Below are 19,247 nucleotides of genomic sequence, written 5' to 3' on the forward strand. Positions count from 1 at the left end.
TCCATTCCGTTGGTCTATGTATCTGCTTTTATGCCAGTGCTGTGCCACTTTGCTTAATACTGCTTTGTAGTATGTTTTGAACTCCAGCAGTAAGAACTTCAGCTTACTTGCTTGCTTTATTTATTTACTTAGCTCAAAACTGAGTGTAGTTGTTCACTGTAATCTCTAATGGTCCTTTATATTCCTACGGTACCTCTTGTGACATCTCCTTTTCATTTGTGATTTTATTTATTTGAGTCTTCCCTTTTCTCTTAGTCTAATGGTTTGTTGATTATATCTTTAAAAAACAACTTTTTGTTTTGTTGAACCTTTTTTCACTGTATCAATTTCATTTATTTCTGATCTTTATTATTTCTGCCCTGCTCTTTATTATTCTGCTCTGATCTTAATTTCTTTCCTTCTAATTTTGGGTTTGGTTTGTCTTTGCATTCTAGTTCCTTGAATTCATTGCAGTTTATTGAATATCCATCCAGCCTTTTGATGTAGGTATTTATTGATATACACTTGCTTCTTAGTGTTGCTTTTACTGTGTCCCATAACTTTTTGTATGTTGTGCTTCTACTTTCATTTCTGTGAAGAATTTTTTCGATTTCCTTTTTAATTTATTCCTTCACCCATTGGTCATTCGGAATAATATTCAATTCCCATTTGTTGTATAGTTTTGAATGTTCATCTTACTATTGGTTTCTAGTTTTATTCCTTGTAGTTAGATAAGAGATTTGATACAATTTCGATTTTTTTTCATTTTTTTGACACTTATTTTGTATCCTCGCATATGGGTCAATCTTTGAGAAAGTTCCAGGTGCTGATGAAAAGAAGGTATATTATGTAGCTGTTCGGTAGGTGAAATGTTCTGTAAATGTCTGTTAGGTGCAGTTTGGTCTATCGTGCAGTTTAAATCCAATGTTTCTTTGCTGATTTTCTATTTAGGCAATCTCTCCAATGCTGAGGAGTAGGGTGCTGAAGTAAACAACTATTATTGTATTAAAGTCTATCTCTACCTTTTGATTTAATAATATTTGCTTTATATATTTGAGTTTTCCAATATCAAGTATGTATATATTTACAATTGCTATGTTCTCTTGCTGAATTGATCCCTTTATTATATAACATCCTCCTTTGTCTCTTTGTACAGCTTTGGACTTGAAGTTTGTTTTGTCTGATATATGTATAGCTTACTCCTGCTTGCTTTTGGTTTCTGTTTGCATGGAATATCTTTTTCTATCTTTTCACTTTCAATCTATGTGTATCTTTACAAGTAAAGAGTTTCTGGTAGGCAGCATATAGTTGGGTCTTCTTTTGTTGTAATATATTAAATGGTCTGTATCTTTTAAATGAGAAATGTAATGAGTTTAAATATTCAATTCAAAGTTATTATTAATAGGTGAAGACTTATACGTGTCATGTTATTGACTGCTTTCTGGTTGTTCCATACATCCTTTGTTCCTTACTTCCTTATTGCTTATTCTTATTGTTGAATGGCTTTCTGTTGTGATAAGATTTCTTTCTTTCTCCTTTGTGTAATAGTTCTAGCAATAAGCTTTACAGTTTCACATGTTCTCATGATAGCGGTTACTATCTTTGCACTTCCAGATGTAAGAGTACCTTGAACATTTGTTGTAAGGCCAGTCCAGTGATGATGAATTCTCTTGGTTCTTGCTTGTCTGGAAAGGACAGCTTTGCTGGGTATAATATTCTAATATTCCTGGCTGACAGGTTTTTTTTTTTTCTTTCAGTACTTTCAACATATAATTCCATTCTCTCCTAGCCTGTAAGGTTTCTGCTGAAAAACTCACAATTAGTCCACTGGCAATTCCCTTATATGTGACTTTACACTATTCTTTTGCTGTTTTTAGAATCCTCTGACTTTTACTTTTGACAATTTGGCTATAATGTTCCTTGAAGAGGACCTTTTTGGGTTAAATCTACTTCAGGTTCTTTAAGCTTCCTGGATGTGTATGTTCATCTGTCTTTCAAAATTACGAAGTTTTCAGCTATTATTTCAATAAATAAGTTTTCTACAACTTTTCCCTTCTCTTTTCTTCTGGAACTTCCATATATGTTTGTTCACTTAATGTTGCCCCATTAATCCTGTAGGTTTTCTTCATTCTTTTTTATTATTATTATTTATTTTTGTCTGTGTTATTTCAAAAGACTTGTCTTCAAGTTGCAGAATTCTTTCTTCTGCTTGGTTTAAATCTGTTGTTGGAGCTCTTGATAGTATTTTTCACTTCATTCATTAAATTCTTCAGCTCTAATATTTCTGATTGGTTCTTGGTTATATCTATCTCTTTGTTGAATTCTTCATTCATATAATGAATTACTTTCCTGATTTTGTTGAATTTTCTATATATATTCTCCTGTATCTCACTGACTTTCCTTAAGATTATTATTTTGAATTCCACTTCTGACATTTTATGTATTTTCTTATGATTAAAATCTATTACTAGAGTATTATCACATTCCTTTAAAGGTGTCGTGTTTCTCTGCTTTTTCGTGTTTGATGTGTCCCTATGTTGATTTCTATGCATCTGATAGAACAGTCACCTCTTCTAATTTTATGGAGTAGGGTCCATAAGAAAAGACTTATTCATATAGATGGCCCTGGGGTGTCAGTTCAGTGGGGATGCACTGGGATTGTTTCTAGTTGGATGCAGTACTATTTCTCTATGTAGTTTCTTCAGTTGTAATTCACACTAATGACATTTGTGAATGTCTCAGTGGCCAAGGCTAAGAGAGTTTGTGGCAGCAATGGTGTAACTTTGCTAAGGGTGGGCTTGCTGGGCTGTTTCTCAGGTCAGGGGTACATGCATGAACATGGTAGGTTGGTCAACTTAGGGACTGGTTTGAAGTCTGTTATACTGGCTAGAGTCACAGGTGCACAGCTGCCTGGCCAGCCTGTGGGAGTGCCTGCTGGGGGCTGTTTCTAAGGTCTAGTACATGGCCACACAGCTTTTCAGGGGGCCTGGGCATGTGTCTGCTGGAGGTAGCCCACAGAACTATTTCTCACGCCTGGGATGGGTGCACACAGCTGCTCAGCTGGCCTAGGGGGCATTTCTGCCAGAGGTGGTCTGCAGGGTTTTCTCAGGCCCAGAACATGAATGCTTAGCTTCCTGGCTAGCCTAGCAGAGTATTTGGTAGAGGCAGTCTATGGGGCTGTTTCTCAGACCTAAGACAAGGATGCACAGCTGCTAGATCAGCCTGGGGATGTATCTGCCAGGAGCAGCCTATGGGACTGTTTCTTAGGCCTTGGGCACAGACACATAGCCACTCTACCAGCCTGGGTGTGTCAGCTCCTCAATGGTTCAGGGATCTCTCCTGCTCAAGGGAGGGTACACAGCAGTTTGGCTGGCTCAAGGGCAGGTTTGCCCTGTGAAAGACTGTCAGGCTTTTCCTCCAGCTTGAGTGTGGGCAGTGGGGATTGGTTTCCCTGCTGTGCAGGTCAGAGTCACAGGCAATCATGAGCCCAGACTCTGAGCAGCTGAAGCTGTGGTGTTCAGTCACCCATTTGGGCTTGGTGGAATGAAGATGTACTCCCAGTGCTGCAGAGGTCCAACAGCTACTGACCCCCAGAAGAGTGCACACTCCAGAGGTGGCTCTGGTCTCAAGATGGCACCATGCTGCAGCAGTTTGACTCACGAGGGGTGGATGGAGGGTGAGGAATATACACCTTGTGCTCCTAATCCAGAGCAAGGCAGCTGTGTGAATTCCTAGGAGCTCTCCAAACTAGAGTCAGGGCTTACGAGAACTGCGGGATTCTCCTGTAGTAAGGAATGTAGATGTTTGTGGTGGCAATGGGGACTAGTAGGAATCTGCTGCTTACCTTTTCCCTACAAGTCTCTCCTGTCTCTAGACCGATCTGTTATGGGAAGGGGAGATGGGGCTGCAGTGGCTGGTTGTCTCCATACTGCCCTCATGGGCTCTCAAACACCAAGTGACACATGTCTCTAGTCAATCATCGTGCTAAAGTCATCTTGCTAAAGTTAAGTGTATTTATTAATCCAACAACCAGACAGAGCAAAACAAAGAAATTTCTTTTTTATAGTTTGAAGATGACAGTGAAAAAGAATAAGACTAAGATCTAGTTTGGCAGGTTCCCATCACTCCTTAAAGACTCTTTGTCTCAACCTTTCAGCAAATTAACAATGACTAGATTAATACACATAGCAGACTTTCAAAAATGTTTAGCGAAAGAATGGCCCTACCCAACACCTAATATGAGAACTATCAATCTCTGGCAGGTGGCTGGGGGAGGGGGAGGACAGAAAAAAGATGGTAATAAGGAAATTCTTTAATAAACATTTTCTCCAGGAAAGTTGCACAGAGCATGAATTTTAGCTCTACTGATTTGCAATTTGCGATAAATCAAGTTGAAGCTATCTATGCTCAGTACTTTTAAAAGGCCATTATGATTAATAAACTAATTTATAGTTACTGGGCACTTACTATGCAAAAGACCACAAGCACAGTGCTTTTCACACAATATCTTATTTAATCTTTAAATCAGCTTTATCCAACATAAACTATTACCCTCATTTCCAGATGGGGGAAACTGAGGCTTAAAAACGTAAAGTAACTTGTATGATATCACACTGCTCTAGAGTGAAGCAATTGGGCTTGTAAGCAAAGTTTGTCTAAATTCAAAGCTCTATGACTGCAATATTTCATTTAGTACTTAAACAAAATAATACTAATTAGCATCTGATATTCTTTCAAAATAGAACACAGAATATTTCATTTTAATAATTGTACATTTTTAAGAATTATATATTGAAATAGTTAATGTACTAGTTACCAATCATTCTTTCCATTTCATTAAAAGAAATCTCTTCCTCTATTAGCCATTTCATTAACCTACTCTAGTTAATCCGTAATATTTAAGCATAAAATTTAACTTTTCATAAAATAAGTCCATAATTCATCTTTATATCAGAATATCCTCTATCTTCAGCCCAAATTTCTGAAGTGTTTACTATATTTTAATAAAAAGCAAATAGTCTTATAACTTACTGTTATAAGCTCTTAGCATGAAATAAGTTCACACACACTCTCTTTTTTTATGGAAATGTGTGTTCACTCTATCTTTTTATCTCCCTCCTTCTGCTAACTTTAACTAAAAGCTGACTACTGCTACCAATATTTCCATAGCCTACACATTTCTTTTCAACATATGCTTTCTACTTAAGTCACAAAAAAAGGGACACAATGATAAATTTTAAAACCACATTTAGGAAGAAGATGACTACATTTAGGTAATGAGCATAATAATCCAGCTTCATATGTCTTTCCATCACAACTCTTGCTTTGCCTTTAACCAGCGTGAAAAGTCTGTTTGTAAATTTTATTGATTTTTAATATAATTATATCCCCCCAAAAGAAAGTAAGTACATACTACAATACCATAACAAATATAACATCAATTTGGACATAGAAATCAAAATATATTCAGGAGACTCAGAGTTAAAGCCTTAATAGGCTTAATTGCAGAAGGCTCTTTCATTACGTGATTACATGAAATTGGGCCAGTGACAGATTATGTAGTAAATAATATTCAGGAAAATATTCATCTATAATATCTTTATCTTACATATATAACATTCTATGTGACTGCATACACTGTTATATAATCTCATTCTGAAAGAGCGTATTATAAATACATACAAGAAAGGGGTTATAACTAAGCCAAAAGTAAAAAAAGGAAAACTCTTGACTTTTATGCTATTAAATCTCAAACATAACATTGCATTAATTTCTTACATAAATTCAAATAACTTATATGAACATTTGTTTTTAAAACCTGGGAATGCCACCACTAGTCCAGTCCAAGAGCCCATCTAACTCTAACAGCCTGTCTTTGACAATGACCAATGGTGGATGCCTCACAAGATAGGATATACATAACATAATGTATATAATTATACACCACTACACCATTATCCCAAATGGCAGTTAGATTATGTCCTGAAAGAAATTAAAATAAATCGTAACTCCTCTCCCTCAGAGACGCTATAATTTCTCATAAGGTAATGGGAAGCCTCCAGTAAAGCACACACTTAACCATAATATAACCCAATGCTTTGAATGACAACTAAACTGAGAAGCTGAACCCAGAAATAGAGCTTAAGCTCATCAAAACATGATTTGCAAAGGGGGATTTTCAATGAACTGAAAAGCATCTGATTCACTCAATTAAAAAGAATTGTTTGCAAAACAGATGAGCAAAATTTAAAGCTTTTAAAAAAGCAAACTACAATTTCTATGCAAGCCATAACATTTTATGATATGTAATATGGTTTTCCAGAGCGTATGATAATGTCTGTATTTTTCACACCTGTGTCATCATGGTTTTAAATTAAACTTGAACTTATGAAATGCTCATCTAGTGTGCAAAGCCACATAATGCAGAAATCTTGGTTTGGTCTTTCAGGAAGCACTGCTTCCTAAACAATTACAGAGAAAAAAAAAGTACTACATTTTTTAAGACCTTTGGAAAAGATAATTCTCTCGGTAATATATGTACATATTGATTTAACAACCCTTGCAGTCAGGAAATACCTGATCTAAATCCTCCATGGTAAAATCTGAAGTCATTTTCTCTTTTTCTGATGTCAAATAACTTGGAATACATTGAGTCAGTCCTGTGTTGCATAACAATGTTTCCATCAACAATGGGCCACATATATGATAGTGGTCCCATAAGATTATAACGGAGCTTTTATAACATACTTTTACTCTACCTTTTCTATGCTTAGACACATAAATACTCACCATTGTGTTATAATTGCCTACAGTATTGGTATGTTAACATACAAGTTTGTAGCCTAGGAGCAACAGGATACCATATAGCTTAGGTATGTAGGCCATACCATATAGATTTGTATAAATACACTATCTATGTGATGGTAAGTATTAAGTGTCAACTTGATTGAAGGATACAAAGTATTCTTCCTGGGTGTGTCTGTGAGGGTATTGCCAAAGGAGATTAACATTTGAGTCAGTGGACTGGGAGAGGCAGACCTATCCTTAATCTGAGTGGGCACTCTCTAATCAACTGTCATCATGGCTAGAATAAAGCAGATTTGCTGAGTCTTCCAGTCTCCATCTTCCTCCTGTGCAGGATGCGTCCTGCCCTCAAACATGAAACTCCAAGTTCTTTGACTTTTGGACTCTTGGACTTACACTAGTGGTTTGCCAGGGACTCTCAGGCCTTCAGTCACAGACTGAAGGCTGCACTGTCGGCTTCCCTGCTTTTGAGGTTTTGGGACTCAGAATGATCCACTTCTGTCTTCCTTGCACCTTAACTTGCAGATGGCCTATCGTGGGACTTTATCTTGTGACTGTGTGAGTCAATTCTCCTTAATAAATTCCCTTTCACATATAACTATATCCTATTAGTTATATCCTTCTAGAGAACCCTAATATATACTCTATAATGTTCACACAATGAAAGTGCCTAACAATACATTTCTTAAAACATATCCTGTTGTTAAGCAACACATGACTATATTTGAAAACCTTTACTAATGTCTCTTTTTCTAAGTTACTACATTGCAGGACTAGGAACCAAAATACAGTCATGTACTGAGTTCAGTTTTATAATTTTTCTCTATCTATCATAGCCCAAGAGACAGGTCTTGAAATTATTTACAAACCCTAATTTTTACCAAGAACTGCTCTTCTCCCTAATATACTATTTCTCAGGAAAAAAAAAAAAATCTATTTCAGAACAAACCCAAAAATTTAGAAAATGAAATTTATATGAGACACGAGCAAGAAACAATGCATATAAAATTCCAATATAGACACTTCTTCCTTCCCTAAAATAGGGGATCATTTAATGAAATGTATCACTCAAAACCTCTGGGACAGAGCTGAAACTGCAATGTAATATCATAAAATCTGCAGCTGTGTTGCTGTTCTTAATAATCCATGCTGCTTTCTCAGACCACAGGAAGCCAAAACACACACCGTCAGAACTAAACTTACCTTCACAGGAATTGACTGAAGCAGTGAAGCAGTTATGACAGACCATGCATCAAAACAGTTACTGAAAAGATTGTATACATTCTTAGGAATTTTCTACTCAAATAATTTGCTCACTCTAGAAAAGCTGTTTCCAAATATCAACTCTTTCTTTGTAGGAATTAAAACTACAGGATAGGCAAATGTGTTGGGAAGTCCTCAACTGGGCTGCCATAACAAAATGGCATAGATTAATGGCCTAAACCACAAATATTATTTCTCAAAATTCTGGTAACTAAAGTCCAAGATCAAGGTACTGACACTGACAGATGCAGCATCTAGTGAGGGCATTCTTACTGGTTTGCAGATAGCCACCTTCTCGCTATATCCTCATATGGCAGAGAAAATTATTATCTCTCATGTCTCTTATAAAGATATTAATCCCATTCTTTTTTTAATTAAATAGAGACAAGGGTCTCACTATGCTGGCCAACCTTGTCTCAAACTCCTGGACTCAAGCAATCCCCCGCCTTGGCCTTCCAAAATGCTGAGATTACAGGCATTAGCCACTGTGCCCTGCCAGATGTCATTATTAAGGGCTCCACTCTGATGACCTAATTACCTCCCAAAAACCCCACTTCCAGATACCATCATTTTGGGGATTAGGTCTTCAACATATAAATTGGGGGTGGTGAGGGGACACAAACATTCTGTCCACAACAGCAAGTAAACTTTACCATACATAAATAAGCAGTAATAACTTACTTTTATTGCCTACCAAGGCAACCAGTGGCTGAGTTTCTGACTCCTCGTTCACTTTCTTCACCACAGTATACCAATCTTCTAAATTCTCAAAGCTTTGATAATTTGTAATATCATACACCAAGAGGATTCCCTGTCACAAAAGAGTTACAAAATATTTGTAATGTATTACTTGGGGCAAAAATCTTAATGAATACTAGAGTAATCCTTCAGATATGTAAAAATGGGTGTAAAAATACAAATGTCAAGTGTTTCACAGTTACAACTTTCATTTAAATTGCTTACTAGCAGATTGATAATACTAAATGTTTTCATTCAAGATAAATCCAGCAATTAACATGCAATGCAAGCTAAAATATAATTCTATCAAAATTGTGGTCTTCCAATAAGATAGCTGGAATATGCTTGGTAAATTACAGAAAATATAAGAAAATCATATCAATATCAAAGAAGCAGAAAAGGCTACAACATCTACAATCCTACCTCTGACTTTCATGAGGTCAGACATTTAAACCTTTCAATAAATAACCATCTGCTGCTACTCTTTTTAAATATTTTCAAAAACAGAGATTCCATGATACCTCTTGATAGGCAATTTAAGTGTTTAACACAATTTTCTTTAAATGAAATGTCTATTTCCTCTTTTAGTCCACTGTGCATTTGAAGAACTTGAGAGTACCTTTCCTAAACTAACCCTTTATATACTTGAAGACAGTTAGGTAACTCCGTTACCATCTCCTTTCCAGAGTAAACAAACTCAGTTCCTTAAACTTCCCTCAAAGGGCCTATTTTTCTATCCCTTTAATCATAGCTGTTGATTCTTCCCAGGACACACTACATATAGTTTTGTGACATCCTCTTTAAAATGAGCAATGTAAAACTGAATAACACTGTAATATGAGTCTGAGCAATGCCAAAAATAACAGAAGGATTGCTTCCTGCCTTTTATATATCATATTCTTTTTAATTTATCTCATTATTTTGTGTATGAAGGAGAATTATATATGCACACAAAAATAACAGTACCGCATTCTTGATTCTCATCCAGTTTGTGGTCAAACACTTAATACAAAGCTGTGCATACAATAAAATACAATATAAGCCTGGACCCTAATGGCATTTATGTCTACTTCTTAGGTTATAACAGTAGTAATCTACTACTTTTGTGCACCTACTGTATACCAGACACATTTCTGGGTCTTCTCATTAATCCTTACAACAATCCCAAAAGGCTGGTATTATCATTCCCATTTTAAATAATCAACAGAGGTGAAAATAACCAAGGTCATACTGATAGGTAAGTGATGGAACCAGGATTTGAATCAAAGACTAAATAATTAAAAACATTTGTCTTTCGATTAAACTCTAAGCATTGTGCTGGATTCTACAGACATTAAGTTCCAAACCATAAGGAACTCACAGTCTTGCAGCAAAACTAAACACATAAACAAGTATATAACACAGTAGTCATGACCAATGAGATACTGGTAAATATTAATCAATTGGCTTGGGGTTCGGGGCCCAGCAGGGGTGACAGTTTGCTATAATGTTTGCCAATTTCCATGATCCTTGCCTATGGTCATTTTTAAGTTATCAATGTGACATCACTGAACATAGAGTTGGAGAGGGCACCATTATATAACATGTCCACTATATAAATGTAGCAGATGTAAACAACCTCGAGAACACAGATAACAGAAATACATAGTAAAATAATTAGTGATAGAGATTAAGCATATAATACCTTTGTTTTAATACAATGTGTGAGTTTATATATAATTTTTAATTGTGAAAGTATTTAATAACTGGCTCATGAAAACTGCTAAAAAATTAACAATTAACTCTCTGAAGCTAGGGCCAGCCAGCCCTGGCATACTTCTGTTATGAGCTTCCAGGACTATTATTCTCTTTTATTAAACCATACTGGCCCCCAAGTCACCTAGCTTCTTCAGGTCTCAGGTTTCTTATCTCTAAAATTAGATATTTGAGTTAGATGGTCTCTAAGATACCTTTCACTTTAAATGTTCTATAATTTTTATACAAAATCACTCATCTGATTCATTTCAGCAACTTGAATATCTATTTCTGTCTGTCTTCCAAGATGCTTTGAAATAATGCCCAACATAGAATTAACTAAAACAAAGAGTATCTCACTTTGCTTATTAAGAATAAAGCCCCAGAACTGATCTCTGAAGGTTAATTTTCAATCTACTGACACCACCTCCAACTGCCATGGGTGATATATATTACTTGCTGAAAAGAGCTCTACTGTGGAACTCAGGTTGCTGGTGAATTCCAGTCCTGGCCCCATCTATTGATCTTGAGCAAAACTTGTTATCTCACTTTTAAAATATCAAATATGCCTACATTATAAAGTGAAATAATAAAAGTACTTATTTTAAAATTAATATATGACATGCAGTTGCAGATTTTTTTGTTATCATATTAAGCGAACAAGAATCACATTTCATGGCAACTTTGAGGTAGGTTTTAAACTTACAAATAAGGCCTAAACCTATGACTCTTAAGACTTTTGAACCCTTCCAATTAATATATGAAACCCTTCATCCCAACATGGGACAATACCTGAATATGGTAAAACATCTGCAAATGATCTACTGATACTACCATGCAAATAATCTACCATCTACTGACACTCATTACAGGATGAGAGATAGGGAACAAACATTAAAAACCGTTGTTCTAGACCACAAATTGGTAAACTATGGCCCATGGGTCAAATCTGGCCCACACCCTGTATTTATAGACAAACTTTACTGAAATATATAGTCACACTCATTTGTTTAAGTATTAACAATTTTGTGTTACAATTGCAAAGCTGAGTAGCTACAACAAAGACAACATGGCCTGCAAAGCATAAAATATTTACTATCTAGCTCTTTTCAGGAAAAAATTGCCAATCTCTGATCTAGACAAATGTATCCCAACATTGTTCAGTTGGTGATTCTTAGAAATTGTACAGGATTCACAAAAAATATAGAAGGATAAACTCCTATTCACTCACCTAGTTATCTAGCAACATAAACATCTCCATTTAATGTAAAAACTATTATTATTTTTCCTTGTTCTTGTCATTGTAATTAGTGTCAATTTTGACCTTCACCACTGTGGTGAAATTCCGAAATGAAAAAATGAGAAAACTAAAAATATTAAAATATAAAAGTAATTATAGGACTTTCACTTTCAACTGACATGTAAAAAAACTTGAAAGTCATCACTCCTGTCCTCACATAAGAAAAAGACAGAACAAACTGAAAAATCAGTGACTTTTCTTGGACTCATCGGAAAGTTGATACTGCAAAGCAAATCATCATCCTGAAATCTGGAGAGGCAAACAAATCCAAAACATTACAGCCAAGATCTGCTTATCTGCAGAAGCAGCCAGTAGAAACAGTAAATGGTAGGAAGACCTAAATGGTAATTTTGACAAACTGCTGGAGGCTGACGGGGGTCTAGCTTAAGAGTGAGGAACTCCTAGGGGCCCCTACAGTCTCAAGGCCTACCTCCACACTTTCATGGATGCGCCACCAGATTCCAAATGTCCCACTAAATTATCAGTAAAGAGTCAAGAAAGATCCCCTCAAGGCTCTGGGATGAAGAGAGGAAAAAAGTAATCATTGTGAAACATACCCAGAGCATTATCCATAAAAAAAAAAATCATACTCTCCAGAAGAAAAGGCTTAATCAGAACATTGTATTCCATCCAGAAAGGGAAGTTCCCAACTTCAACCCCCTGTAGCTGTTCTGTCTCATCTAACTGGGAGGAGCAAAGAAACACTTGTGAAGTTCACAGTCTAGAAATACAAGCCCACTAAAGACTAAAACTTTATCATAAGATTACAGAATGCTTCTCCTCCCCCATACTTTACCGCAACACCAACAGAGCACCAACATCTGAAAGAGCTGCCAGACAGATCTCACCTAACAAGTTCTTAGAGATACCAAAAAAGACTCGGAGGCAAAAACAAGGATGCTAGAGGAATTGATGCCTCTGGCACCCACAGCTAAATTAAACATTAAATGCAGCACAAAGTAAAACCTCACACAAAAGTCTACTTACCTGAATCTTATTACTATATCATGTCCAGCTTTCAATATAAAATTACGAGGAATTTCAAAAGGTAATTTGAAGAGAAAAAGCAAGTATCAGAACCAGACTCAGATATGAAACAGATTTTGTAATTACTAGACAGGCAATTTAAGTAACTATGACTAATATATTGATGGTACTAAAGGAAAAGGAAAACATGTAAGCACAGATAGGGATAATAAAACAAGGGATAATCAAAACAAAATACTAGATATCAAAAACACTGTAACAGAAATAAAGAATGCCATTGTTGGGTACATTGTTGGTCAAAGCGTAGGAAAAAAATCAGTGAGCTTGAAGATAGGATAATAGAAACTTCTAAAACAGAAATGCAAAAAGAAAACAACAATGAATAAAACAAAACATCAAAGAACAGTGGCACAGTCCCAAGTGGTGCACCATATGCATAACTGAAATATCAGAAGAAGAGAGAATCAAGCTTAGGGAGTACCTGAAGTAATAGTCAACAAGAAATTGACAAAATTAATTAGACACCAAACCCAGTATTTAGGAATCTCGGCCAGGTGCGGTGGCTCACGCCTGTAATCCCAGCATTTCGGGAAGCTGAGGCAGGCAGATCACCTGAGGTCAGAAGTTCAATACCACCCTGACCAACATTGAGAAACCCCATCTCTACTAAAAATACAAAATTAGTCAGGTGTGGTGGTGCATGCCTGTAATCCCAGCTATAAGGGAGACTAAGGCAGCAGAATCGCTCGAACCCAGGAGGCAGAGGTTGCAGTGAGTTGAGATCATGCCATTGTACTCCAGCCTAGGAAACAAGAGTGAAAATTCCGTCTCAAAAAAAAGAGAGAGAGAGAGAGAGTAGACAAGTGATTGCAGAGGCTAGGGGTTGGGGGAAATAGTCAAAGGGTACAGAATCTCAGACAGTAGATACAAAGATTTTTTTTTGAGAACTAATGCACAGTGTGGTTAAAAGTTAATAATTACATATCATACATTTCAAAATTGCTAAGAGTAAATTTCAAATGTTCTCAACTTAAAAATTATAAGTACTTGAGATAATGGATATGTTAACTGGCTTGAATTAATTATTCCACATTGTATTCATAAATCGTAACATCACTCTGTACTCCATATATATAAACAATTATAAATTGTCAGTTTACAATAAAATTTAAATTCTTTAATAAAATCATACTAAATCTAAAAAAAAGTGAGTATCAGAAAAGGAAAAAAATGAAGATAACATATCAATTATTTTTTTATTGTTAGTTAATATAAAATACAACTGTTTAAAGTAATAATGTACTGTATGATTATATTATATAGATAAGTGAGATGAATGACAGCTATGCCATAAGGGACAAAAAGGATGAATTGAGATATTCTGATGTATCTGCACTACACGTGAAGCAATATAGCATCATTTAACACTGAACTTAGTTAAAAATGTATATTGCAAACTCTAGAACAATCACTAAGAAAAATTTTTAAGTATGTTGATATGCCAAAACAGGAGAGAAAATATTCAAATAAAACCAGAGAAAGCAGAAAAGGGGGATAAAAAACAAAGAACATGTGCAAAGAACAGAAAATAAACATGACAGATGTTAACTCAACTGTATCAATAATGTCAAAGGTCTAAATACACAAATTAAAAGATTGTCAAAGGAGATGAGAAAATAAGACTCGACTATATGTTGCCTACAGAAAATTCACCTTACATATCTTTATATGTTAACACAGACAGGTTAACAGTAAAGGGACAGAAAAGCAACATGAAAACATTCATGAAAAGAAAGCTGGAGTAGTTACATAATTTGAGAAAAAGCAGACTTCAAATATGGAAACTTATCGAGTTTAAAGACTGACATAATGAAAAAGTCGGTCTTCCAAGAAGACATAACAATCCTCCCTATATATGCACCTAATAACAGGGCATCAAAATATATGAGGCCAAAACTGATAGAACTGCAGGGAGTTCCAAATCTGCACATCCACTATTACAGCTAACGACTTTAATACCCTTTTTTCATTATGTGATACATCAAGCAAACAGAAAATCAGTAAGGGTATAGTTGATCTGAACAACACTGACAATCAACTTCTTCTAAATGACATTTATAGAATACTGTATTCATTAGAACACATACTATTCCCTAGCTCTGATAAAACATTCACCAAGATAAACTACATTCTGGTCCATAAAATATACCTTAACATGTTTGTAAAAATAGAAATCACACAATGCATGCTTTCAAACTATAACCAGAAATCAGTAACAGTAAAATGGCTTCATATACTCAAAGTATATGAAGATTAAACAACATATCCTAAATAACATATGCATCAAAGAAGTCTCAAAATTAATTTTAATATAGTTTGAAGCAAAAAAATAAAAAATGCAACCTACTAAAATTTGTGGAATACAGCAAAAGCAGTGCTTAGGGAAAGTGTTTCGCATTGAATGCATGTTTTATTAAAGAAGAAAAATCAATAATCTAAGCTTCCGCTATAGGAAACTAGAGGAAAAAGAGTAATTTCAGTCTAAAGCAAGCAGAACAAAGTAATTAAAAATTAGGGAAGAAATCACTGAAATTGAAAAGGAAAACAACAGAGAAAATAAACAAAGCCAAAAGCTGTTTTTTTAAAAAGATCAAGAGAACTGACAAGCCTCTAGCCAAGCTAACCAAAAACAAAGGGAGGGAGAGAAAAGACACATATTATCAAGGTAAACAAACTGAGGATCATCACTACTGATCCCATAGACATTAAAAAGATAGTATGAACAACTTTGTGACCATAAACTTGATAATATAAATCAAATGGACCAAATCTTTAAAAGACACACATTACCAAAACTATTGACTCTCAGGGCCTCTACTCACCAGCCTCAAATCCAGACCTCTAAGTACTCACCTCTTCAGGAGCCATAACACAGGCACCCTCAAATCCGTAAGTCTTTCACCACATCAATCAATCCAGAACTCTTCTGACCCCTTCCAGAAAACTGAAAACTATCAGAATATTCCAAGCTACAAGAAAGTACAACTCCCTCAGACACGCAATACATTTTACAATCTACTTGGGAACTTCTGGATCTAATTTTCTTGGCAATCTTATGGTCATCTAAATCTATCTCCATGTCTCATGTCCCAAATAACTTTTGTTATCAACGACATAGCTGATATTTCTCTCTCTACTGTCATTATCCCCATACCACCCTTTCCTTTCACTTCCCAATTTACCCTTCAGCTGCTGTTGTTCCGAAACCTTTTACATGACCTTTGGAAATCAGATTTCAAGTTTAATAAATCCCTCTTCAACAACAGTTTCCTTCATTTTATGCCTTAGCTGCCTTCCCCCAACTTCAATTGCAAGAAGGTACTACCATCCTCCTTTCTGTAAACTTCAACAGTTTTAGTAAATGTTATGTTAGTTTATATAGTACTTTGTTTTCATCTATTTCACTTACCACCATATCTTAAACATGATGACTGAGTAAATCAAACAGATACCATTTTCAAGGTAATAATCAATAGAAATTTTTTTTTATTTAGAGATGGGGTCTTGCTCTGTCACCCAGGCTGGAATGCAGTGACAGCTCACTGCAGCCTCAAACTCCTGGGCTCAAATAATCCTCCCATGTCAGTCTCCCTGGTAGCTAAAACTACAGGCTTGTACTATAGCGCCCAGCTGATTTTTTAAATTGTTTGTAGAGACCAGGGTCTCACTATGTTGCTCAGCTGGTCTTCTGATCCTGGACTCGGGCGATTGTGCTCCCTTGGCCCCCCAAAGCACTGGGATTACAGGAATGAGCCACTGGCCCAGCCTTAACAGAAGTTTTGAAAGAACAAACACTGATGCCAACACGTAACAGTCTTGTAAAGTATTGCATAGGTTTAGTTCTTCAATGTAACACATACTAAACATAATACACGTACTATTTAACCTTCTCCAAAATGAAAGGTTATCCCATTCCCAAAATGCAGTTTATTTTTTTTCTCCCTGATATGCAAGACAAATAATCTATTTTAGTTTTTTAATCATATATAGAAATGAATTAAACCATACAGATTATACAATAGCCAGAACAACATATATCTTGTTTTATAAGTACAACCTGTAAGAAACACTAATGCAAAAAAAGTCAGTTATAAGTTGGCAAATATCCAAATAAAAAACTTAACAATAAAAGAGAGCAGAAGGTCTTGGGGAGTCCAGTTGTGAGATGTGCTCTGTCCCTGTCAGGTAGGCACCAAATCCTTTTGTTGGTATTTAAAAGGCAGGCTCATCCGTGTAGGGTCACTGGTATACAACCGAAGTTATGTTCTACCTCACAAGTGACTACACTTCATTGAGTTTATGCTCAGTGAGTCAGTGTTTGCAAACCACTTAGATTCCAGGACAGAAAGAGCTACAAAAATGAAACATGCAGTCCTTCTCTGAGGTTTGTTATTAGCCTCTGTTAGCCACAGGTTACAGGGCACTAAACACTACGTACTGTGTGTTTGCTCCTAACCACTATGAAAAATTGCCTATAACATCTTTCTAACAACTCCTAGAAATTTTTAAGTTAATTTAAAATCTGGAAATTTAACTGGGACATATTTCAATTTTCTTAAAACTAGTTCTTCTTAAAATACCTCACTAATTCTTTTTTGGGTGTCAATTCAATGTGATTTTCGCCAACACTTTCAACAGACTATTGCTAACATTTAATGTTGCTCGGGGAAAGGGGGCTGAAGAGGGCAAAATAATCAGTTTTATTTGGACCCAAGTTAACTCCCAGCCTACAAATAAGCTTCTTCACAGATGTTGAGAAATGCTTCAAAGAAACAGATTGACTAGTTTAATGGCACAGACATATATAATTCTTTCTATATACAATACAGAAGTTAGAGAAACTAAAACAAAACCCTAAATAACACATTAAACTGATATCCTGAAAAGGCTTGTGTCAACATATCTGTGAAAGATTTCTGTCCTGTAGCATATGTACCAAAATCCAAAGTATTTACGATAGGCAATATAAAGCATCTGTAACTCTGGAAGCAATACAAATCTACTTTGAAGAATAAATATACGATATAAGGTTATTGAGCTTATTAAAATGCTAATAGAATGTTTTTGAAAGCACTGTTTTTGAAAAGTAACATTTTCTCCAATTTACAGTAGTAGGTAATAAGTCACAGCTTCTCTGGCCTGGATATAGAATTTAAAAATCATTTAACAAAATAGACCACCAGTCAATGTACTTTATGTACTTAACACAGTATTTATTCGAAATTTCTAGGAAGCAGAAAAAAGTTATTACATTATTCATCCATTTTTTTTTCTTTATAAACTGGTTCTGGCTCTTTCACCCAGGCTGGAGTAGAGTGCCGTGATCATAGCTCACTCTAGCCCCAAACTCCTGGGCTCACGTAATCCTCCCATGTCAGTCTTTCAAGTAGGTGGGACTACAGGTTGCCTGCCACCACGCCCTGTAATCAATTTTTGACAACTCATTTCATCATCTCAGAATTCCTAGTTTTATCAGACAATTTCATAGAAACATTCATTAATTTCTCAGAAATACTGTACTACATTGTTGTTTAATAAAAAGACAGTACATGCTTGTAACAGTCACAGCAATTGTAAAGTGTAAACGATATAACGCAACACCAAAAGAGAAAAAGGTCAATATGTACCTTCAAGATAGAAACCTTACATGACAAGTCCTAAGAAATATAACATTCACTTTCTCCCAAGAAATAAAGAAGCTTAAAAAATAATGAAGACATTTTACTAAGCTTACAGGCTTTCAAAAAGATGGAAATTCTTGAAATTTCTACAAATGTTCCTATTAATGTCTTCTGATTATCAGCAGCTTTAGAATAACCTAAAATATATACTGTCAAAAACTGACTTAAGGAAATGGTCACAAAATATTGTGAGTGTACTAAATGATACTGTTTATATAATTTATTTTTTATTTATTTCATTTTTTAGAGATGGAGTGTCACTTGTCACCTGGACTGAAGTACAGTGGTATGATCACAGCTCACTGCAAACTCAAAATCCTGGGATCAAGTGATCCTCCCACCTGTGCCTGCCAATTAGCTGAGATTACAGGCACAAGCCACTGCACCAAGCTGATTATACACTTTAGAATGGTTAACTTTATAACACATAAATTTTTAATCAATATTTTTATATAATAGTAATAAATTTTAAATAATTTAAATAAATTAGATAATAAATTTTTAAATGATTTGAAGTAAGGTAGAATTAACAGAATCCAACACATGGGCATTATATTCCCCTAATTTTTAAGTGAAGAAAAATATATTAATTGAATTATATATTATTATTTATCCTGAAATGCATAAAGTCCTCCTGTTCTCCGCTAACTCTAGTTATACCTATAAATCATAAAAGTCTATTCCATTTGACACCAAGGTCA

At 35.3% G+C, this 19,247-nt stretch overlaps 1 protein-coding gene across 3 annotated transcripts in view; it reads right to left on the reverse strand.

Annotated features, from left to right (window-relative positions):
• Positions 1-19,247, reverse strand: part of RAB28 (RAB28, member RAS oncogene family) — a 125,151-nt gene that overhangs the window by 94,514 nt on the left and 11,390 nt on the right. For all 3 annotated transcript variants that reach the window (XM_017498697.2, XM_017498698.2, XM_017498700.2), the window contains exon 4: positions 8,728-8,857. In XM_017498697.2, coding sequence (XP_017354186.1) covers positions 8,728-8,857 — 130 coding nt within the window. The remainder of the gene's footprint in view (positions 1-8,727; positions 8,858-19,247) is intronic.

This window comes from Cebus imitator, unplaced genomic scaffold (genome assembly GCF_001604975.1).
Source record: "Cebus imitator isolate Cc_AM_T3 unplaced genomic scaffold, Cebus_imitator-1.0 Scaffold249, whole genome shotgun sequence".
Taxonomy (NCBI): Eukaryota; Metazoa; Chordata; class Mammalia; order Primates; family Cebidae; genus Cebus; species Cebus imitator.